At 36.6% G+C, this 23,638-nt stretch overlaps 1 protein-coding gene and 1 long non-coding RNA gene across 11 annotated transcripts in view; one reads left to right on the top strand and one right to left on the bottom strand.

Moving 5' to 3' along the window:
- FAM13A (family with sequence similarity 13 member A) overlaps positions 1 to 23,638 on the bottom strand; it is a 347,254-nt gene that overhangs the window by 75,394 nt on the left and 248,222 nt on the right. For 8 of the 10 annotated variants that reach the window (XM_045056104.1, XM_045056103.1, XM_045056102.1 and 5 more), the window contains 3 exons: positions 10,187 to 10,228; positions 7,370 to 7,549; positions 1,025 to 1,211 (listed from right to left, as the gene is read on the bottom strand). In XM_045056104.1, the coding sequence (XP_044912039.1) occupies positions 1,025 to 1,211; positions 7,370 to 7,549; positions 10,187 to 10,228 (409 nt within the window). The remainder of the gene's footprint in view (positions 1 to 1,024; positions 1,212 to 7,369; positions 7,550 to 10,186; positions 10,229 to 23,638) is intronic. The other 2 variants (XM_045056101.1, XM_006930972.4) reach the window with 1 other exon arrangement.
- Positions 2,944 to 13,012, top strand: LOC123385017. Its single transcript, XR_006596955.1, has 3 exons — positions 2,944 to 3,156; positions 7,328 to 7,579; positions 12,207 to 13,012. It is a non-coding gene; the product is annotated as an uncharacterized LOC123385017 (long non-coding RNA).

The raw sequence follows: 23,638 nt of genomic DNA, 5'->3' as shown, positions 1-23,638 counted from the left end.
ATCAAGACATTTGGAGGGGAAAAAAGAAATTAACATGTTTCCCTGAATTTGCCTTTATGTATATTTTATTTAGGGCAAAATTGGGAATCTTCTCTGAGCACATGCATAAATTGACAATGGAAAAGAGGTGGCCCATATTAGTAAATGTATGAAAAACCCAGCATGGAGCTAAAAGCTGGTCAGAGATAAAATAGATCAGAGTATTTACACATTGCATGGTAAAAGCGGACATTACCTAATTTATTATGGGGACTCCAGCTCATGTTATATTATAAATTTTATCTTCAGTTTTTATTGTTGTTGTTAAATTTTTAAAAACTAGATGGACTAAGAAGACACACTTTGGTTCTCACTTTTCAGAGAAACTGAAGCATATACAGAAAAGGATGATGTATACTAATAGTATACAATAACTTGTAATAACTTATATATCAAATCAATAATCCAGGGTTCAATTCTGAGGTAACTGTGTAAGAGGCTGATCTTTTTTTTTTTTTTTTTTTTGTTTCTGGTTAATTTGGAAGAAAATAGTTTCTAGAGTATAGGTTTAAACTAAATTTCTGAACACAGAGATTTTTGTACACAAAGATAGTTGACCCTCTTTCTCTATGTAGTTTTCTTTCACTTGGCTTTAAGTTTATTAATTTTTTTAAATAGTCATATATTCAAGAACAAACAGAATGGGGGGAAATAAAAAGGCTTTATTGGCAATATTTCAAAAATAAAATTTAAAAATGCTCCAAAGAATGAGATACAAATCAGGCCAATTTAAATAAATAGTAAGTGTTCTGTCTTTGTTTCTTTTGGTAGAATATAATTTTTCTCGGCTTTGATTTTAATATTAAAAAGAAATATAAGTGTGCATATTTAGTAGCTCTAAGGTCTTCACAACTCATATCCTATAGTCCTATAAGCTCATGATTGGAATTATTATTATTATTATTATTATTTTACATAGCAAAGAAAAGAGATGTGGTATTTCCTAACTGGCTACAAGTAAAAATTTTACAGAATTTTCACTTACCACAAGACCATCTTGATTTTCATTGAGTTCAGAGAGTTTGGAACTGGATTTCTGACGTTTAGGTTTGCCCCTTTCTCCAACACAACCAGAAGTATTTTCATACAACTTTTCCACTTCCTGAGCACTCAAAATACAATCTTCGAGGCTGCTGAACCCAGAAGGAATATTTTCTTTGTCGATAAGTCCCCTTGAAATTAAAAAAAAACAAAAAACCTTGATTTTATTTTAAAAGGTAAAAGGGACATTTTAATGACACTGTCACTGCATCACATGGGAAATCAGGAGGGTGCCCAGAAATTCCATTTTGTCTCTTTGATCAAAATCTGAGCACAGTGCTACTCCTGAGACCAACTGGTGCCAAATAAATCACATTAAAAGAGAAATTATTCCTAGAGGCAAATTGGCAGGGACTGTGTTTCTACCAATGAACAACTTTTGTATTTGTACCAAAAGTAATTTGTATTCAAACAGAGAGAACAGTGCAAGCTTACAAAAAATCTTCCCATTATTAATAAATTACCCCCCCCCCACATACATATTTTATAATCCAATGTGTGAAGAAAAATCTGAAAAGGAGATAAGCTGTCTTTTTCTCTAGAATGGGACATGCTGATTTTTCCAAATGATGAAGACATTTCAGCATAGTAGAAAAGCATGAGTAACAGAATCCAACTGCATTTGATAGTCTTGGTAGAAATAGTATAAGTTTATAAAAACTACAGAATACACAATATTAAAAAATTTTTTTAATGTTTATTTATTTTTGAGAGAGACAGAGTGTGAGCTGAGAGAGGGGCAGAGAGAGAGGGAGACTCAGAATCTGAAATAGGCTCAGCTTAGAGTCTGACGCGGGGCTCGAACTCACGAGCTGTGAGATCACGACCTGAAGTCAGAGGCTCAAGTGACTGAGCCACCCAGATGCCCCCAGAATACAAAACATCTTAACTTAAATATGGATTTATTACTTATCAGTACAAAGTTTCATGACTTAGTTTTAGCTTCATGACTTAGTTTTAGAAGTAGATATGAATGCCATAACTATAGAATTTAATTCACTTAATATTACTGAAACAATGAGTATCTTAAACATTCCCTCAAGGAGTTTTCACAAAATTAAATTACTTAGCAAATTATTTGTCTTTTACTACATCATGGAACAAATTAAGCCATCAGTATAGCGTCATGGCTTGCCAAAGTACAAATGAATGAGATCTCTCCCTTATTGTATGACTAAATTAAGGTAACTCCCTACTACTCATGGAAATACATGAGCTCTAAAGAGCAAAATTGATGACTACATTTTACCATCAGTTCAACCACATCCCAAAAAGAAAAATAATGTTAAATATTTATTCTGCAATCTAAATTCATATCCTGTTTTAGATGAGCTTATCATGGAGGCAAAATTATGAATTAAATATTATACTATCTTAGACTATCTTTGGTGATTTTTAGCACTCCACATTTAATTTAGTCTTATTTTATACAGCTTTTAATGTAAAAACATATAGACTTAGTAAAAGTATATAAAAGATTGATGCAACAGTTATTAGAAATATCCTAAACATAAAATAACAGAAGGCATGAGAAAGCTGATAGGGGCTAACATGCTGGCACATATACTCATGCAAACACTCTTAAATCTTCCCCCTTCATGCGCTGAGAGAGGTGCCTTTTATGGATAGTTGGATGAGTTTGGTATCAACTTCAAAAATAGTTGTTTTACTATATAAAATCTGTCTAATCGCTCTTCTGATTTCCTCTAACTCCTGGGGTATACATCCTACTATTATTTTTTTAGTAGGGGTGGGGGTTTATGTTTGAAAGCTCTTAGGACAGAATTGTTTACCCCCAAATTCCTATGTTGAAGCCCTAACCGACAACGTGACTGTTTTGGAGACAGGGACTTTACAGAGGTAATTAAGGCTCACTGAAGCTATAAGGGTGGGGCTCTACTCCATTAGAACTGGTGTTATTATAAGAAAAGGAGGAGACACCAGGAAAGCATGCACACAGAAGAAAGGCCATGGGAGGACACAGAGAAGGCACTGTCTGCAAATCGAAGAGAGAAGTCTCTCATCAGAAACCAACCCCATCTGCACCTTGATCTTGGACTTCCAGCCTCCAGAACGGTGAGGAAATAAATCCCTATTGTTTAAGTCCCTCAGGTAGTACTTTGTGAAGGTAGCCCCAGCAGGCTAATACAAAAGCTAAAAACTAGTTTTAGAAATTAAAACACAAAGTTTATTTTATAATCTTTTTGAATAGTGAATAAATGACTAGAATAAGTCCTGTCAAAATAAATATATGAAAATCTGTTCAGTGTGTTCATGTGGAAATCCTGTTCTCTTCAAAAAAAAAAAAAAGGTCTCTGAGTCAACACCTTTCAGCCACAGTACAAATGTGACTGTGAGAGCACTGGAATACAATTCCTGACTGCAACATTCGGACAGCTTTCAATCATACTGGACATCACTGAGATTTGACCTGAACTCAAATCTCTGTGGCTTCTCACTTCATCTAGAGTTTCTCCCTCACCCCTACATGCACACTTAACATTCTAGTAATACCTAACTATTTATCGTTCCTCTAATAGTACAGCATAATTTTTTTCTTTTACTTTGAACTAGGAATTTAATATAATATTTGTAACAAAGAAATCTGTATATACATTTCCAATTTATTGTGTATTGGACAGTTGAAACCACTTTAACTTAAATTGCGCTTTGCCTTTTAGAAAGTATTTATTATAAAATTTTCACACACATAGAAAAGAAGAGAGACTCACAATGAACTTCCATATACCCCTCACCAAGAGTCAACATTTTCATGCATCTGGCAGATGGCAAGCTTTCTAATAAATGAATTAAACTGAAACCTTTAACATAATGAACATGTTCCTTAAACCTTGGTATTTTTATGGTAGCAAATAATAACATAAACCTGACGTTTCCTTTTAAACAATAAATAATTAGCATTAAAATGAAATATTTACAGTCTATCTTCTGTATTTGTTTAAACAATGTCACAATGACTTTAGTATAGACTTTATTGGCTCTTTAATCTCACCCTGAAATATGGTCATCACTGGCTTTAAGGATATATTTTTTTAATTGGTTGCAGCTCTAAGTTGTTAGGAGGCCAAACAATAGACAAAAATATAATGAGTTTGTATATTTAAGAACTCTTTTTTTTTCCTTTTTTTTTTTTTTTTTTTTTTTTGAGGGGGAGAGGGGCAGAAGGAGAAGGAGAGAAAGAATCTCAAGCCGGCTCCATGCCCAGCACAGAGCCTAATGCGGGGCTCGATCTCACAACCATGAGATCATGATCTGAGCCAAAGCCAAGAGTCAGACGTTTAACCGACTCAGCCACCCAGGCACCTCTTTAAAAACTCTTTTTAGGGGCGCCTGGGTGGCTCAGTCGGTTAAGCGTCCGACTTCAGCTCAGGTCACGATCTCACGGTCCATGAGTCCATGAGTCCGTGAGTTTGAGCCCCGTGTCGGGCTCTGGGCTGATGGCTCAGAGCCTGGAGCCTGCTTCCGATTCTGTGTCTCCCTCTCTCTCTGCCCCTCCCCCGTTCATGTTCTGTCTCTCTCTGTCTCAAAAATAAATAAACGTTAAAAAAAAAATTAAAAAAAAAATAAAAACTCTTTTTAGCCATTCCATAGAGTTATTAGTTTTGAATAGAATATATTAAAGTCTAGCTTAATTTTTATTTTTTAAACAAAGCCTGATGAAAATCTTTGATAAATGAATCAATTATGCATAAGTATATACTGAGAAAAACATACTTACTATAGGCTATGATAACGATTCTCAACCTTTGCACAATCAGTGATATGTCACTGTATCTCCTGGGGACATACTGGAGAGGACTTTCATGGGGACAAAAGTAGTAGGTCTGGGGCCCTGAGAGATAAGGGCCTCACTCCTCCACAGACCTGGTGAGCTCAGAGAGGCAGTGCAGTGTGGCGTGGAGGTTGAAGAGGAAGGACTATCAAGACACGCTAATTACCCAGCATGTCAGGTGAGGAGGAGGCCATATGACTAGGAGGGCGAGGCCAACAGGGAACACAGGAAGGGGACTTCTGCATGCCCAGACCACACACCAAGGAGAAAGAGTAATGCAAGACTGTAAGTTACCTTGGCCACACACAGTTTGCAGCCCGAGATTCACTCACTCAGTGCACAACTTAATCTGACCACAATGAGTAAGCAGCATGAGCAGTGAAGGAAATTACCAGAGAAGAAACTTTAAGGGGAAGGCTGGAGTTTCGTGGATTGTTAGATTAGTCAGCTTCTACCATTCTCCATCTCATTTGTTCTCCTGATATTGATAGTAAAATATGATTGAGATAACTTATGTTAGAAACATTCCCAACTCTGGGAAACTAAACTCTGCAGGAAAGGTTACTTACTCTGTGTTTCGTATTTTTCTGTCTATCCCCGTTCACTGTGACCTTACCCCACTGTGCTGTCCCCTGCCTGCTGCTGTGCACCCACCATCAACACTTGCAATGTCTGTCTCTGTTCTCTCTCTTGTGCTTACTACCACTTCCATCCAACCTCAGCTTGCTGTCCACCTGTCCAAACAAAGAGAGTGGAAAGCACGATGTCGTGACACACTAAGACTATTTTTAAAATGCAATGTGTTGCTACATACTGTTTGGCAAAAAATGAGGCAGAGGATATGAACAGTATTAAATAATTTGTACTTGCTGTGTAACATAATTTAGGCAGTACACAAACTAATTATACTCCTAAACATTTTCTATAAAGCTTAGTCAATAGCTAATTTTAAACATAAATACCTCCCGTATTACAATTTTTCTATTCTCTAAAGGTAGTATTACACAGCACCCTCTCCAACCCAGCAGCTCCAAGACAATTAAAAAAAATTTTTTTTAATGTTTTTATCTATCTTTGAGATGGAGAGAGACAGAGCATGAACAGAGGAGGGTCAGAGAGAGAGGGAGACACAGAATCTGAGGCAGGTTCCAGGCTCTGAGCTGTCAGTCAGCACAGAGCACCACGCGGAGCCCGAACTCATGGACTGTGAGATTATGACCTGAGCTGAAGTCGGACACTTAACCGACTGAGCCACCCAGGCACCCCTAAGACAATTTTTTTTTAAAGTGCTGCCTATATCACTTAAAAAGTCAGTAGGTTATACCGCTGATACTGTTTTATTTCTAAAATTACATTTGTTAGTATAGCTCTTAAACATCTTGACAATATGTGGCATGGTATTTATTTACACTACTTGTCTTTTGTGTCTTTCTTTAATCAAAAAGAAATCTCTTTTTTCCCTTAGATTTTGATGTAGATTATGAATCCAGGTAAAAAAGAATGAAGAGGACTAGGGTCTGATTTAGTCTTTGACATTTAATAAGGAATTCAAAACAATAACTTTTTAGAGACTAAATGCTAGGGTAGATAAAAATAAAACTTTTGGGAAAAATACATGAATATAACTTTATTTTCTGTGACAATTTAAATAATGATTATTCAAAAATATGGATGATAATTATTTATTTGTATTTTCTCAAATCCTTGAAAATCTCAAATTCTTGAAATTCATGCTGTGGGAAAGCTTAAAATCAGTCACTATAATAATAAAGAACACAAACATTTCCTTTTCTGATTAGACTTAGGCTCAACATTCCTTACCCTAAAATGTAACCAACTGTCAGAATATTACAGTGATATTCTAATATTTCATCAGGCCAATATAGCAGGGAAATCTGTTGATTTCATAAGCTGTTCTAACAGCCAAATGAATGTTGTCTAATAAGAGAAAAACCACCTCTGGACAGGCATAGGGCCATTTTCTCCTCCAGTGGTTCAGCATCCCTCTCAATAAGATATTCATGAGGAAGCCATGAAATGTATTAAATCAGAGGTGGTTTCCTACAATATACATCTAGACAACATAAAACATCTAGAAAAAGCTGAAATATTCATTTAGCTGCCTACGAATTTCCAAAAGTTACCTTAGAATAGTCAAGGGCGCTTGGGTGGCTCAGTCAGTTAAGCATTTGACTCTTGATTTTGGCTCAGGTCATGATCTCACAGTTTCGTGAGTTCAAGCCCCACACCGGGCGCTGTGCTGACAAGTGCAGAATCTGCTTGAGATTCTCTCTCTCTGCCCCTCCCCTGCTTGCACTCTCTCTTCCTCAAAAACAAAAAATAACAAACTTAAAAAAAAGAATAGTCAAAATGAAACTTTTAAAGTTTTAACCTGAATACTGAAATGGGAATGGCTATAATGCAGTGACTAATTCAGGTGTATATTTTTAAAAGGAGAAGAGAAAATCCAAATAAGAGGCACCAATGCCAACTCACACATCTCTGCTGCGTCGAACTTCATCCTGCTCTTTGGACTGGCGGCGGCGCTGTCTGGCAGATGTGGAAGAAGACGCTGATGATGTTCCAGACTCTGAGTCCTCTGAACTTTGGCCTCCAGGGCCATTAACATCAAAAAGATGCTGCTCTACTGCTGACCGGATGGTTCTTTCTAAGAGTCTAATAAAAAAAGAATACAGGGTCACTCAGGTAATCAAATTTATCAATGGTTGTCTTTAAAAGTTTGTATCTCTAATTTTGGAAAATCTGTATTTCCAATGGTAGATCTACTATAGTTTCATGAACAGAGATAGCATATGAGACATCTCAAAATATCTGTATCGTGTGTTAAAGATAAATCCCAACCTAACAAATCCTACCAATTTGATAACCGTGTTTCTCATCTCTGTAGGTCCAGGATTACTGAAATGCTCACAGCAAGTCTAGCAACAGTTATCAGAGGCCATCAGGAAATAAGGGTCATTTATATAAGGCAGAATGAGGAAATATTTTTTTTTCCTCATAGAGTAAGAATAGACCTATTCTTATAAGGGTGAGTTCCTCCAGATGTCATACCAGTTCTTTAGAGGAAGGCAGTATGGTTTGTGAAGCAAACTGGCACAAATAATTTTATGATGGCTATTATCTATTTAGAATCCCTCTAAGATAAAATTATGCAGGGAATAATGCTATTAAAAAGGAATACCTCACGAGAACAATTACTACTTAGAATAGCAAAATCTTTCTGAACCTCCATTAAATTAAATTGTGATGTATACAGTTGAAGCTGCATTCATGCAAACATCCCAATACTCATTACTGAAGATGGTAGGATAGATTTCCTTCGTCCAACATGAAGAAATACTTCAGTACAGGGGCTAAAAAGAGTGCATGATGGGATAGATAAGGTATCCTTTCTAAAGCTGTATAATCTTTCAATGTGTCCAACCTTCTTTTATCACCACACTAATTCTAAATAGCTGGCATGGAAAATTCTAAACATATTCTCCTCAAACCACATTTTTCTGCACTTGAAAAAAGAATCACATCCAAACTCATCAAATGGTACACATTAAGTATGTATAGTTTTTTGTGTCTCAATAAAGCTATTAGAAAATTTAAAAGAACCATGTACATAGTTTTAAAATGTTCAGATTAAGAAAAAACATTTGCTTAAATAAAATGGGTTTTAAGAAATTTAAGAACTTGAGATTTTCCAAATGTAGTTTTCTACCAGATGCATAGTAATTTCATTAAAACTATTTGTAGACATTGAACAAGTATAGTCTAACTTGGGCATTAGAACTTTTATATTTAGAACTCCATACCCCAATGATTCAAGATTACCTAACAGTGGCACACAGGGATGTCAGTGAATTAATATTACATACAAACCCATCCCACACCTTTTCCAAACTATGTACGATATAAAAGAAGTAAACTTTGTCAGGAAACACATAAGCAAGAACACATCAGTCTTGGTATATTTCCGGAATCTCTTTAAAATTCACAAAGCTAAGAGAGGTCAGTCCTGCCCTCTCACTGCTTCTTTACTTAACAAAGAAGAAAAAAAAATCCCAATTTATCCTGTTGGATCCAAATTCATACTGACTAGTGCTTTTTTAAATTCTCTCTACCTCCTTATCACATCTTCCCTCCTTTTCTGCCTGATCCCTGTTGATGGAAGATGCTCTAAAAAGGCCCATTTATGTCTCAGCAAGCAAGGAAGGAAGGAAGGAAGGAAGGAAGGAAGGAAGGAAGGAAGGAAGGAAGGAAGGAAGGTGTGATGGAAAGTCTTTGAGCAAGAAACTATTTATAAATATTTATTTAGTGCCTAATATACATCAGGCACTTTTCTATGTTAGGGATACAGCCATGAATATGACAGACAAGACCCCTGTGTTTATGGAGCTTACATTGCTGCTATGAGGCAAGATGGGTAATAAACAAATCGTGAAATTTCAGATGATGATAAATTCCCTCCAAAATGGAGTCCAGGATTGGAGAGTGACTGTGGATAGTCAGGCATGTCTTCTCGGACGAGAGGACATTGGAACAAAAAAGTGGATTATAGGAAAATTAATGGCCAGGCTGAAAAACAGCCAGTACAAGGGCTCTGTGGCAAATATACGCTTGGCCTATTCCAGAAAGAGAAGGCCACGAGGTTGAAGCATAATGAGCAATCTAGTCAGAGAGGTAGGCAAGGGCAGGTAACTGGAGTTTAGATTTTAGACCACGTGCAACTGGTGGCCTGAGGGAAAAAAAGGCAGATGATGGACATAATCAATAGAACACTATTGCTGCCCTGTGGAGAAAGGATTTGTTGCCATCATTAATTTGCTTTTGATTCTGTGTGCCTATTGGGCTGTAAAGTCCCTGAAGGCAGAGCCCAAAGCTTATCTGACATTACACACTTAACACTCTGCTTGGCATAGTGCAGGTACTCAATAAATGCTGGCTGATTAAACATTATGAGGGAAGAAGGAAAGATACTGTTACTACTTTAGCCTTTAATGACATCCTTCATTGCAAGATACCTCCTCCAACACACATTTTGCAAATATTAATAGACTATGACATTATTTTGACTGAAGCAAACATCTTGCATGTTCAAACGGTTGAGTTGTCTCTAGTCACACACCCACACAGAAGCTCAAACAGGAACACTTCTTATTTAGTCCTCTTCTCGGGTTTTAAAAATAATCATTGGTTGCTTACTGTATTAATTTCCCAATACTATACACCATTAGAGTAGCTTTTTTTTTTCTGCTTGATAAATGGGAAAGGAGGGGAAAAACTCCAATCCAAAAAACTTACTCTCCAGTTGTTGAAACATTGCTGACTTGGGATACATGCGTGCTGTGGAAAAGAAGCACAAAGAAATAAAGTCAGATTAGAGCACAGAGACTGTGAACCCAATGTCTGAAGGGGATTCCAGGCTGAAAGTATCAGCCAGACTCTGACTGTTCTCTGTACAATGTTTAACCATCCACTGACAGATGCTGATTTTCACTTATTTCTAGAATTAGAGGATGGCCCTGGGTGTTTACTCCTGAAAGGGGCTTCCCTCTGCCCCTCCATTTTAAAGATGTCTATGACATACAGTTCTAAAGTGACCTTTACAAACCATCTCTACCCTCTAACCCTACCACCACGGTTCTAGTTCAGGGTCTTTTCATTTTCCCAAAATGTTAATACAATGTTGCTGACTGCCTTCCTGCTACCAACTCTACCCATTCCTGGCGCTCCCCAGCCCAAATCTGGTCCCTCCTTGTCAACCTCCTCCAGACGTGCATACAGAAGCAGCTTTCTAAAGCTGCTCTGAACATGCAGACAGCAGCAGGAACCACAGGGGACAGAGAAGAAGGAAGCAACACTGGTTTCTACAGGACTATTTCTAAGCCATCTTTTCTTCTGAAGTTCCTCAAGATGGAGAATCCCTCAAGCTCTACAATGCTTCATCTCAACACCTAATTTACAGCACTTTTATTGAGCATTTATAAACTCCTTCTACCTCCCCATTTTCTCCAAAGCCTGAATTCCTTCAAAAGCATTACAAAGTAGTCAAACGTTAAGTGGAACAGTGAGATTATAGAACACTACCTGATCAGCACACTCTGGAACTTCTCCCCTCTTGCTTGCACCCTGTGTTCATATAACCACAGTGAGGGTTGAAGCTAGCAAATACTTTAGCAGCATCAATACCAAGACTTTCTCACAGTCAGCCTTTCAGTGCTTAGTCAGCTTCTAAATCAAGATTCAAAAGTCTGCTTAAAAGAAAATCCTTCATGCTTGTCTAACTACAGTTTTACATAACAGATAAAACAGTGCCCTTTTTTCCTCATTCTTTGTAGAAGACACCTGAAGAAAATGACAGTCCTTAATGACCAATACTGATGGCAGCCTTTCAAGCACCCCAAACATCCTCATTTATGCTACACAATTTTCAACATACAAAACTGATTTTTTAAACCATCTGTTGGGTTTTTCTTCTATGTACATGTGTATCTCATCTCTTTCCATTCTGAATCTCAGTGCCTCAAGGGACGGTATGACACTTCTCCTTTACTGCTATTATGCTCCCTACCATTACCACTATCATCAGACAGAGCTTAGCACTTATTATCCCAGAGGTGATCAACACTCACTCTTTAGCCCAGAGAATTTCCTTTAAAAAAAAGCCATAGCTATTTTCACAGCCACAAACCACGGTCAAATCCTGGAAGAGACCCAAAAAATAATGCTATTGTTCACAAGGGAAACTGATGTGAAAAATCGCAATAAATAAACAAATGAACAAATAAATACACTCTAACACTTACTGAGTACTTAGTATGTTTCAGACACTGTGCTAACTATTTTGTACATAGATTTTCTCGTTTGCTGTTTACGATAGCCCCCTGAGGTAGGTACTATTGTTTTCTCAATTTTCAGATGAAGAGGTTAGAGGTTAAGAAACTTGCCCACAGTGACAGAGCCAAGAAGTAGATGAGCTGGAATTTGAACCAAGAAAGTTTTAGCTCAGAGTCTAAGCTTTTAATCACCACACCAGATATTCAATCCATCACTAACTAGAAGAAAAACTCACTAGAATCATCTTTGTAGATGGAGGCTTGGACTTAAGTATTTTACTTTGCTTTTAATCACAACCATTTTTTATCTGCTTCACAATGCCTGTTATTCACAGTGGTTCCCAGGTTACATAACCAATAATATATCCTTTGCTGTTCTCTGTCCTTAACTGGAACAGGCAGTTCCTGCTTTTGATGCTTTGTGGCTCACCCTCTGTAAAGTCAACACTGTATAATTAACTCCTGCATTTCACTTCTCAATGCAGTTGCACAAGCTTAGTTTTGGGAACATGGACCAATGTGAATGATGACTCCAGGAGAATACAGAAGAGGGAGAAAATGTGGATCTGCCAGATGCTAAAAATATTCCAAAGACATGTAAGTATAATCAGCCAATTAGTCCTCCAGGCCATCTCAGAATGAGGAGATGTACATCCTTTCTTCTCTTCTACATACTTTAAACCTGAACTTCTTTTTGCTTATTAAAGCACATGCTGATATTTTTATGTTCCTTTTGGGGGCCTGGGGGCCAGGACACAAAAAAGAAAGGTGAGGAAGAAAGAGACAAGAACATGACATCAAGTAGAACCAGGTTTTGAGATTACTAACTGATGAAATGCTTCTCAAACATTAAGGCATAGCTGAATCACCTAGGAGCTTGTTTACAAACAGACTCTCGTTCAATAGTCTAGGTCTCAGGAAGGGGACTGCCTTTCTAACAAATTTTACAGTGATTTTGAGGCTGCTGATTTGTGTAAGACACTGATTAGCAAAGCTGTAATTCCCTGCAACTAAAATTCTTCAAGACTTCAATTACTTGGATATCACAATAGCTATTTTTAAACTTTCTAATCTAAGTAATGAGGGTATGAGTTGGAAAACTTAGGCTAGCATAAGTGAATAAAAGGCAACATGTCAAAATTTCCCTCACAGCTTATAACCTAAGCCATCTAAATCAGTCTTGTAAAATTTATTTATTTATTTTCCAATGTTTATTTATTTTTGTGAGACAGAGACAGAGTGCCAGTGGGGAAGGGCAGAGAGAGAGAGAGAGGGAGACACAGAAACTGAAGCAGGCTCCAGGCTCTGAGCTGTTAACACAGAGCCTGATGCAGGGCTCAAACTCATGAGCCATGAGATCATGACCTGAGCCAAAGTTGGCCGCTTGACCGAATGAGCTAGTCAGGTGCCCCCAAATCAATCTTTTTTTTCTTTTTAATGTTTATTTACTGATTTTTGAGAGAGAGTGCGTGCACAAGTTGGGGAAGGGCAGAGAGAGAGACACACAGAATCCCAAGCAGGCTCCATGCTGTCAGCAGAGAGCCCAATGTGGGGCTCGAACCTACGAACCATGAGATCATGACTTCAGCTGAAATAGAGTCAGATGTTCAACTGACTGAGGCCACCCAGGCACCCCAACATAAATCAGTCTTAAAGAGCCATTTTCAGAATGCAAAATAAATGAATAAATCAATAACAAAAACAAGTAATTAAATCATATTCAATTTTGCTTATATATTGATCTTAGGTCAAATTTATGATAATTTAGTTTCTTCAACATTCCTTTGGAAGTTTTGGTATACTTAGCATGCCCATGTTTTCATGTTTTTAAAACAGAATTTGTGTAAAGCAAGTATTCTGAGAAGAGAATATTTTCCATTGGAAATCAAAAAAGGGAAGTTCTGGTCTCAGCTCTGCAGTTAATAAGCTAAAATCATACATTGTCAGTTAGCCTGGCTGTTTGGATTGGTTTCTTCCTACAGAAAATGAAAAGCTTGGCTACTGATCTCTGTGGTTTTCTTTTAGCTCTAAAAGTTTACTTCCCTAAAGTTTAAATCATTACAAAAGGTTATAACTGCATAATGTTTTATGATAGTTTCAGTCATAGTTATGGTTTATTAAATACCAATATGGCTTTGGTCAGGTATCCAAACACCTCTATAGTTCCTGTGGGATAATTCACCACTAACAAGATTTCTAAGAATATTTAATGACAGAAATAGGGGTTATATTTCCATAGCTATAATTGACTCATGAAGGTAATTCTAAGACACTGATAAGAGAACAATAAGCAAATAAGCTAAAGTGAAAGATTTCCTTCAAGCCACATGTAGCTTGTTTTTTATCCTCTGCAGAAAGCTAAGAATAATGAATTCTTTCAGAGCTCTAGCTAACAAAATTTCTTACCATGCTATATAAACACTTGAATATGGAAGAGATCATATCATAATGTTGATAAAGCAAGTATTCAAAACTGAAAGAGGGGCACCTGGGTGGTTCAGGCAGTTAAGCATGTGACTCTTGATTTTGGCTCAGGTCATGATCTCACAATGGTGAGATGGAGTTCCCCTATGGGTTCTGCGTTGACAGCCACAGACAGAGCCTGCTTGGGATTCTCTCTCTGCCCCTCCCCACCATGTATGGGCATGCTTTCTCTCTCAAAATAAACAAACATTAAAAAAAAAAAAACCCTGAAAGAAATAAGCTTATATGCAGACTCCAGCACTACGGACAATTTCATTACCCAAGCCTGCTGTAAGCGACAGTGCAACTGCATTCACTATTGGTATAGTTATTTGAAATAGATTCTAAGCCTACTCTGCAATATATTCTAAAATTTTGTTTGATGTTTATTTATTTTTGAGAGAGAGTGAGTGAGCGAGAGGAAGAGGGACAGAGAGAGAGGGAGACACAGAATCTGAAGCAGGCTCCAGGCTCTGAGCTGTCAGCACAGAGCCTGATGCAGGGCTCGAACCCACAAACTGTGAGATCATGACCTGAGCCAAAGTCAGATGTTTAACTGAGACACCCAGGTGCCCCTGCAATATATTCTATGACATACTTAAATATATTTAGTCCGTATCTCTATTAACAAAACTCAAACTACATTTCTGGAAGCTGAATATGCTCAACAATATTAGTCTATAAATTTGCATGTGATAAGATGCACAGAATGCCTGTTGACAAGTGATTTTCTAATTAGAGCTCTTGGTCTGAAATAAAGAAATCTACATATAAAAAGAATGAAGTTTCAATTCTACTAAAATCCGACATCTTGAAAAAGCATGTGTTCTCTTTTTCTGTATGTTCTCTTACTTCAGTGTGTTTTCTTTTCTGTGGTATATAAATCTGAAGCAGGCTCCAGGCTCTGAGCTGTCAGCACAGAGCCGATGTGGAGTTCAAACTCACGAGCTGTGAGATCATGACCTGAGCTGAAGTTGGACGCTTAACCGACTGAGCCACCCAGGTGCCCCTAATGAATAAGGATATAAAAGACAATTAAGTGATATTTAATTCAGCCTAAGCATGAAGATCATGTAACTAATCAAAATAGCATCAAGCTCCTAATTTGTCTATTTAAGAGAATACACTATTTTTAGTATTATTTTAAAATACTAAAACAGTTGATATGCAGCGTCAACATTATAAGATGAATCTAATGTTATTTCTTGCAATTGCAGAACAGATTTCTAATTAAAGCTTTAACCATTGTCTTCAGTGGACAGTGTCATACAATAAAACAAATACACTTGATCTTCAGTGTTTATTCACTTTAAATTTTAGCTATTATTATGATATGTAGAAATTAATGGAGCATTTATAGGTGCTCAAACTTTGACAAAAATTGTGTCACTCTTTTGTGGTGGTGTTACAGATAGTTCGGATTTAAAAGGCCTCACCTTTTTGGTTTTAAATCATATACTATGCATATAATACTAGAACATAAATTGAAAACATACTACATGGATATGAGTCAGTAGGAGGAAAATATTTATCCTCATACTTTATCAAACATTACACTTCCTAGTCCCTTAAATATTAGGATTGATTTGAAGAAAAAAAATTATTCTTCATTCCTATATTTTCATAATCTATTAAGCAATTTCTAACAAATTAAAGAGAGTCCATCAAAATACTGAAATACTCACTTTTCTGTTCAGGCCCTAATTATTGAAGTTTTTAGTTTTACATATTTAGCATGTTTTTGCATAAAAAGAAATTCAGTTTTAGTTTTTTGACCAAGGTCTTTATAAAGCAAAATTATGAATGAAATGGATAGTTCACTATGTATACTCCTCTACAGATAAGTTTACACAGCTCTGATTCTCTCTCATTTAATCTGGCTTCAGAGTGTGTCCTTAATAGAGACATAATCCTTATTCTCAAATAATGCTATTCATATACATCTTTGGCTATACATCTAGTTATTTTCTTACAATTAGAACAGATTACTTGATTTTTGGATCCAAATGGAATTTTCTTCAATTTTTTTTTTTTTTGAGAGAAAGAGAGAGAGAGAGAGCGCGAGAGCGCGCGCAAGAGAACACACATGAATGAGAGAGCATGGGAGAGGGAGAGAGAGAGGGAGAGAGAGAGAGAGAGAGAGAGAATCTTAAGCAGGCTCCACCCTCAGTGCAGAGCCCTGACTTGGGCTCACAACCCTGAGATCATGACCTGAGCTGAAATCAAGAGTTAGACATTTAACCTAAAAAGGCACCCAGGAGCCCCTTCTTCTCAAAATTTATTTTTTATTTCTATATTTTCAGGTTTATTAGTATGAAATTGCAAGTAGTCTCTGATCTTTTAAAAACTACTACATACCTTGACTGCAAATTTCAATTTAGATTATTAGGATTGTTCCATTTTTTCTCAAGTTTATTAGAGGCTTTTCTCTATTTTTAATATTTTTTAACGTTTATTTATTTTTAAGAGAGAGAGAGACAGAGAGAGCGTGTGCGCGTGTGAGCGAGTGGGGAGGGGCAGAGAGAGAGAGGGAGACACAGAATCCGAAGCAGGCTCCAAGCTCTGACCTGTCAACACAGAGCCCCACACAGGGCTTGAACTCACAAGCTGTGAGATCATGACCTGAGCTGAAGTTCCACTTAACCAACTGAGCCACCCATGTGCCCCAGAGAGGTTTTTCTCTTTTAAAATTTTCATTTTTATTCCTAAAGAACCAGTTCCTAGATTCAAACATCAGTTCTGCTCTTTTCTCCATTTCTTTTATTATTATTATTAAAACCTTTTAAATTTCTAAGAGGTTGCTTTTCTTCCTTTATATGGTTTCTTATTCCGATTGTGTGGCTCATTTATTTTTAATCTTAAGAAGATGAAGTCACCTTTTAAAAAAGAGCTTAGAGGGGTTTCTGGGTGGCTCAGTCAGTTAAGTGTCAGACTTTGGCTTAGGTCATGATCCTGCAGTTCATGGGTTCAAGCCCCGCATCAGGCTCTGTGCTGACAGCTCAGAGTCTGGAGCCTGCTTCGGATTCAGTCTCCCTCTCTCTCTGCCCTCTCCTGCTTGTGCTCTCTCTCTCAAAAATAAACATAAATTTTTTTTTCTAAAAGAGCTTAGAACTCACAAGTTTTCATACATACTTTCCTCCTTTTTCTTATCAATAGTCTACACTAGTTTTTATTTTGTCTTTGAATTTTTTTCCTCCTTTTAGGAGAGCTTTCATTAGTTGATTGGGAATTTTTTGGTATTAATTACACTGTGGTTAGAAAACATGACTCTTTGAGATTTCCACTCTTTGAGAACTTTCAGATACAGCTGAATAATTCTTTAGAAAGTAGCAGGAATGTTTGAGCCCTACTTGTATGGTGCAAAGTTTAGTATGTAATGCTCATTTTATTTTATTTTTTAAGTTTATTTATTTATTTTGAGAGAAAGAGAGAGAGCACAATTGAGGGAGGGACAGAGAGAGAGCACGAATAGGGGAGGGACAGAGAGGGAGGGAGAGAATACCAAGGAGGCTCCATGCTTAGCCCAATGTGGGGCTCGATCCCATGACCATGAGATCATGACCTGCACTAAAATCAACAGTCAATGCCCAACAGACTGAGCACCCAGGCACCTCTGCAATGCTCATTTATTTTAAATCTCATTAATTATATCAGATACTATGCTATACTGTGTGCTATGTACTTGATAAAGTTTGTTATAGACATACAATTTTATGTATAAGTTCTATACTTCAAATTTATTTGCCTGTTTATCCTTGTTAACTTGAGTTTAAATTTCTTTCATTTATTGCTGTGCTATTTTGCACATGCTAATATATAACCTTTATGTGCTTAGTCATTTTGTTTGCTTGTTTGTTTTTAAGTAGCCTTCATGCCCAGCAGGAAGCCCAGTGTGGGGCTTGAACTCATGACCCAGAGATGAAGACCTGAGCTGATCAAGAGTCAGATGCCTAACCAACTGAGCCATCCAGGCACCCCTACAATTTTAGCTTTTATCAAAGAATTTGATCATTTACATTTGTTGTTATAGTTGATGTATTTATTCTAGTTTTGTGTTTTTACTTTATGTTTTCTAATTTGGGAACTTCCTTTTCCTTTGATTTCTGTCTTTGCTCTTATCTTCTGAGGGTATTTGGATTATAGAAATCTTATAGAGATTTCCAACAGTGGTTTTTCTCATACCCATACATCCCTAATTATTATTTATCTCTGATTATTAAAACTAAAACACCTCCCCCAAACAAAACTCAAAATTCTGAGTCCCGCTTCAATTAAAAAAAAAAGAAAAGAAAAAAAGGAAACTCTACTACTTTCTATGAAAGACAAGAAATTCAGAATGTTATTACTTTCTTTGCCCCTCCACCAATGATAGTTATCAAGTTTCTACTATTTTTTAATTCACCTCTCAATTAGATGGGCATAACCTTTGATTTCTACTTTTATTTCTATTAGTATGTTTGTTTTCTTAGAATCATAATTTTTAGGTTAGCTTTCCAATCTCTAACCTTCATATCTAGCATTATTTCTCCCAGTTTTTCTTATCTTTTTCCTTTCCATTTTGGAAGAGCTTTTCAAGTTTCTTTCTCATAACATACTTGATTTATTTTTTATGTTTTATTTTTTAATTAATTAATTTTTTTTTTTTTTAGTTTAGAGAGAGAGAGAATGTGAGCCAGGGAGAGGGGCAAAGAGAGAGAATCTTACGTAGGTTTCATGCTCTGCTCAGAACCTGACACAGGGCTCATTCCCACGACTCTGGGATCATGACCTGAGTCGAAATCAAGCATCAGACATTCAACTGCTGAGCCGCCGAGGCACCCTTGTGCTTGACTTATTTTTAATAATTTCTGCTCTCTATTGTTTCCCACGTAGTTTTTGAAATCTCTGCTAATACATTTCTAGGCTCCCTTCTCCTCATTTCAGTTATTCTTCTGTGTCCCTAGCCTTACAATTGTAAACCAATTTTCCCCTTACAGATTCCTACTTACGTTTCACAGAGGGTTGGTCATGTCCTTGAGCATATTTTTGAGGAGATTAGTAATATTACTTTCAAGTTTTCCTTTGACTCATATAAAAAGCAATTCTCTGCAATCTGTTTTTACATGGAGTCCTCAGAGCAAGTCATCCTTTCTCTTAGTTTGTAATTTTTCTTTATAGGCCCCAAATAGTTCTTCATGTTTTGTGGTTCTGAAGGAGAATCAATCAATCCAGGCACAGCTATTACCAACAACTTGGGTGGTAGATCATTATTTATTTCATTGTCCCTTGGCTGTGGGTAGATGCCAGCTCATGAATTTAGATTTGAAGAGCCACCATATGAGTCTGCACTAGAATAATCTATAATGCTTAGATAGGTACACTTGCTATTTGGTCCAATTTTCTAAGCTGGAGAATCAAGAATAAATTTGTACTTTGTGCACTGTACTCTTCAAAGCAGGCATTATGTCTAATAATCTTCCTGCCTTTATCCTCTTCTCAAATGCTTTAAGTGACTGAGTACCTCAGGAGGACCCCCTCTCCTTTCCATTGTTTTGTACACTTCTATTAGGTAGAGCTAATCTTCTATTTGTTTAAATTAAAAGTTTAAATTAAATTCAAATCTGAAGTTCTTTTTAAAATTTATTTATTTTTAATGTTTGTTTATTTTTGAGACAGGGAGAGAGAGAGAGACAGAGCATGAGTGGGGGAGAGGCAGAGAGAGAGGGAGACACAGAATCTGAAGCAGGCTCCAGGCTCTGAGCTGTCAGCACAGAGCCCAACACGGGGCTCAAACCCAAGAACTGAGATCATGATCTGAACTGAAGTCTGACGCTTAACCAACTGAGCCACCCAGAGGCCCTGAGCTGTCAGCACAGAGCCCGACGTGGGGCTCGAACTCACAGACTGCAAGATCATGACCTGAGCCGAAGTTGGATGCCCAACTGACTGAGCCACCCAGGTGCCCCTGAAGTTCTTTTTTTTAAAAAAAAATTAAATTTATTTTAAGAGAGAGAGGGAGGAGCAGAGAGAGAGGGAGAGAGAGAATCCCAAGCAGGCTCTGCACTGTCAGCACAGAGCCCAATGCAGGGCTCAAACTCACAAACCGTGAGATCATGAGCTGAAATCAAGAGTTGGACGCTCAAGCGACTGAGCCAACCAGGTGCCCCTAAATCTGAAGTTCTTATAAACAGAAGTCTAAGGAAGGCAGAAAGACTGAAGAATAGAGCAGCAAGAGGTCTAGACAGAATGGCTCTAAAGATGTCATTTCCTGTGAGTAAACTTTTCCTTTGCCTTCTCATGCTGATGAAAGACGTAAGAATACAAAATACAAAAATTCATATAATTTATCAGTATAGCCTAAATAAGAAGCTTAATATATTAGTTAACACTGATAGAATTAAACCCAGAATCTATACTAGTCTCATACTAAGTAAAAAATATGACTAGCTCAGAAACCAAGAACTCAATATTGAATACCTAAAGAAGTATATGATACACATTAGTTAAGTTTGTAATCATTCTTCAGTATAAAATAATTATACTAGTGGTCTGGTTTAGTGTTTTCCAGCTAGGGGTATATCTCTTATGTGACACATTTTTCCCTCAAATTTTTTGTTGTAGTAAAACACACATAAAATCTATTATCTTAACCATTTCTTAGTGTACAATTCAGTGGCACTGAGTATATTCACACTGTTGTGAATTCATTCCATTCATCTCCAGAAACTTTTTATCTTGTAAAACTGAAGCTCTGTACCTATTAAACAGTAACTCCTGATTCTCCCCATCCTCCCAGCCCCTGGCAACCACCATTCTTTGTGTCTCTATGAATCTGATTACATTAGGTACTTCATGTAAGTGGAATCATACAGATGTCTTTTTGTGACTAACTTATTTCACTTAGCAAAAATGTCCTCAAGGTTCATCTGTGTTATGCATGTATCAGAAGTTCCTTCTTTTTTTAAAGGCTGAATAAGACTCCACCATGTGTATACACTGAGTTTTGTTTATCCATTTATCCACTGAGGGACACTTGGATTGCTACTGCCTTTTTGGCTATTACAAATAATGTTGCCATGAACATGGGTGTACATATATTTCTTTGGGACCCTGTGACCTGCTTTCAATTTCTCTTCATCTTTGACCACACTTGTTATTTTCTTTTCTTCATAGCAGTCATCCTAATAGGTCTGAGGTGATATTAGAGTTTTGATTTGCATTTCCCTGATGGTTAGTGATGTTCAGCATCTCTTTGTGTGCTTATTTGTTATTTGTATAACCTCTTTGGAGAAATTTCTATTCAAGTTCTTCGCTCATTTAAAAAATCATTTTGTTGTTGTTGACTTTTTGGAATTCTCCATATATTCTGGATATTAATCCCTTATGAGATAAATGATTTGCAAATATTTCCCCCATTCTCCTTTTAATTTCTGTTGGGAGTGTCTTTGTTGTTGTTGCTTGATGCACAAGATTTAAAAACTTTCATGAAGTCCAATTTGTCTACCCTTTCGTTTCTTTCCTGTGCTTTTGGTGTCATATCTAAGGAATCACTGCCAAATTCAGGACTGGGTAGCTTTTGCCTGATGTTTTCTTCTGAGAGTACTTACAGATTTAGCTCTTACATTTAGACTTTTGATCCATTTTGAGTTAATTCTTGTATACGAGATATTAGGTGAGTGGCCAACTCCATGCTTTTGCATGTGGATATCCAGTTTTCTCAGCACTAATTACTGAAAAGACTATCCCATGACACATTGAAAATATGGACACCCACCACTACTCGAAGCTCAGAATCTTGGCTAGTGAGATGCCAGCATCTTTAAAGAGCTCTACATACTTTGTATCATAATGACGGTATTGTCAAAAAACAGAAAATAATAAGTGTTAAGAAAAACATGGAGAAATGGTACTTGTGCACTATTAGTGGAAATGCACTTAGAAATGGTTAAGATGTCAAAATCTATGCTATGTGTATTTTGCCACAATTAAAAAAATTAAAATGGAAAATGATACAGTTAATATTATTTATATTTACCCTCCCCCCTGCAAAAGAACTGTACAGGCAGAGACAATATGCTTCCTCAGTTTAGAAACACCGAGTTAAAAAGGACAATGGAAACAAATATTTTTAATATATACTTATTTGTGTTCAAAGATACCCAAATGTCTAGTTGACCTTATTATCTGGGAAAAATCAAGTAGCTAATCAAATAAACAGCCTGCTTGTTTGCTGTACTTGGTAGTCAACAACAAATAGAATGACTGATACATCTACTTCTTTAAACTATCCCATCTAAAAATGAGAATTTTCCCCTCAAAATGGTAATTTAGAAAACATACAATATGCTTGAGAAGAAAAATAAACTATTAAAATGTAATAAAGTATGACCAAAAAGTCATAAATCTACAATTCCAGCACAAGTTGTTTGAAAGGTAATCCGCAAAGAGCTATCTAAACACTTTTCTACATAGCAGGACAGCAGTGGCATGATACAGTTTTCAGATCCCATCTAATGTCAGGTAATGTTTTTGGTTTGTTTTGTTTTAATTTTTAAAATTTATTTATTTTTTGAGAAAGAGAGAGAGAGAGAGCACGTGCACAAGCGGGGTAGGGGCAGAGAGGAAAGACAGAATCCGTACCATCAGTACAGAGCCTGACACAGGGCTCAAATCTGCAAACTGTGAGATCATGACCTCAGCCAAGATCAAGAGTTGGACACTCAACTGACTGTACCACCCAGGTGCCCCTGTCGGGTTATGTTTTAATCTGAATTTACCCAAAGCTAAATATTTCTTCAATGTGAACTCTACAGTTAAAAGATTTTCATAAATTAATGATCCCTAGTTTCAAGGAATGAAAATACTAAAATACTCAAGAATAAGTCTGTATTGCAAATAGGTAACTTAGAAATAAATCTATTTGATGTTCCTAATTCAGGAAAATTAAAAAACATGTGAATACTGAAATTGACCCTAAGCAATTCCAAACCTGCTAAAATAGGAATTTAACTTCAATTTGCACCTTGAGTATTAAAACTTGGGCTGAGATTGATAAAGACTGTCAATTTCAGAGTTTCAATGGAGCACAAAATGAGAAAGAAAAAGCAGAGGAAGATTAGTGCAGTTGCTAAGAGGCAGATGTTAGGTGAGCAAGGAGCCACCATTCAGAGGTCAGGTGACCAGTGAAAGACTGGTTACAGGTATGTAGCCCCTGAAGCACATTTAGGATTTTGATAAAGTACGGGCAGAGATGGGTTTTGTATACTGGCTGTATGTATCATCTACATATACAAACTATATATATATATATATATATATATATATAGTTTGTATATGTAGATGTATATATGTAGATGTATATATGTATATATGTATATATATATATGTATATGTAGATGTATATATGTGTATATATATATATAGTTTGTATATATATATAGTTTGTATATATATATAGTTTGTATATGTAGATGAT

This window comes from Felis catus, chromosome B1 (assembly GCF_018350175.1).
Source record: "Felis catus isolate Fca126 chromosome B1, F.catus_Fca126_mat1.0, whole genome shotgun sequence".
NCBI classification, from domain to species: Eukaryota; Metazoa; Chordata; class Mammalia; order Carnivora; family Felidae; genus Felis; species Felis catus.
The sequence above is the reverse complement of the archived record's forward strand: the minus strand, read 5'-3'. Positions and strand labels throughout refer to the sequence as shown.